Below are 1,348 nucleotides of genomic sequence, written 5' to 3' on the forward strand. Positions count from 1 at the left end.
GAACACGCTAATCCGTGATTTTCGACGTCAATGTCGGCCAGAAGTTGTGGAGAGTTGCTCGCCCACTTACGTAATTCGAACCGCCCCCGACTCAGTAACGCGCATACTTGATCGCGCGTCTGACGAAGTAGCAGTACATCGTCCGTTCCGAAAAGAAAGTCGTCTATATATCGGCCCTTTCGAATCACCGGAACCGCCAACGGAAATGAGCTTCCCTCGTCCCGAACTAGTTGTTCCAGAACGCGAAGCGCATCATGAGGAGCGTTAACCGTTCCGTACGTTAGGACTAACAGAATGAACGCGATGATGGTTCGAGATTCGCGATCGAACCATAGGATTTGCTGATAGTTGACGTCACGAAGATCAATTTCGATTTGACGATACATTTTTGTAATGTCGGCGGAGTACACGTATTGAGGTAGCATCCATCTTAGTAGAATTGCAGCTAATTCGGTCTGCAACTTTTGCCCGGTTAGCAAGTGGTCATTCAGCGACGTGCCGTTGCTCGTCGGATTCGACGCATTAAAAACGACCCGTAACCGAGTGGTGGTGCTACTTTCGCGAATCACGGGGTGATGCGGAATGTAAACGTGTTGAGACAACGTGTCTGCGTCATGCGGTACACGCTTCATATGCCCGAGTCGCTCGTACTCCTCCATAAAGGCGCGGTATTCCGTCGCTATTCTCTCATCGGCGTTTAATCTGCGTTCAAGACCTCTCAACTGTCGCTCGGCTGAGTGATAAGAATTACCGATCTCGATTGGGGGACCGGTTTTGAACGGAAAGCGAATCACGTATCGTCCGTCGGAGCGTCGCCAATGAGTGGCGAGGAAGTGATCTTCGCATTGTTGCTCCTCCGGACTCAGTGGAATGGCGCGAGGGATTTCTTCAATTTCCCAGAAGCGTCGGAGTTCCTCGTCGAGAGACGGGGTATTAGAACAGTGCTGAGCCGTGACTGTTCGAGGACGAGCTTGTGGGTCAGCCGCGGGGCCGGACAGCACCCAACCGAGAACGGTATTCTGCGCGAGGGGTTGATCGCGGGAGCCCTTTCGAATGCCGTCGAGCAGCAAATCGCCGTACAGGTCGGCACCGATGAGTATGTCAATGGGGTCCGAGTTCGTAGGATCCGGATCCGCGAGCGCGAGATCGGCTACATGGCTCCATTGGACGGGCGACGTTACGGGCGACGGAGTGTATTTCGTTAAACTTGTCATGACGGACGCAGTGGTCTTGAACGCGAGAGAAGTTTGGCCGATCGGCGAGATCTGAATTTCGGCCGTGTATCGACATGTTCCGGCGTCGACGCCTCCGATTGCGGAGATCGAGACGGGCATTCTAACGCGACGCA

General features: G+C 53.7%; 1 protein-coding gene across 1 annotated transcript; it reads right to left on the reverse strand.

The window, feature by feature from the left end:
• Nucleotides 1-188: 188 nt before the first annotated feature.
• LOC112458438 lies at nucleotides 189-1,334 on the reverse strand (the record flags this gene model as incomplete). The annotated part of the gene is made up of 1 exon (XM_025022063.1): nucleotides 189-1,334. A coding segment is annotated over exon 1 (1,146 nt), but the record flags the coding sequence as incomplete, so codon positions are not given.
• Nucleotides 1,335-1,348: the final 14 nt, after the last annotated feature.

The sequence above is a fragment of the Temnothorax curvispinosus genome, unplaced genomic scaffold (genome assembly GCF_003070985.1).
Source record: "Temnothorax curvispinosus isolate PA1 unplaced genomic scaffold, ASM307098v1 QBEX01008914.1, whole genome shotgun sequence".
NCBI classification, from domain to species: Eukaryota; Metazoa; Arthropoda; class Insecta; order Hymenoptera; family Formicidae; genus Temnothorax; species Temnothorax curvispinosus.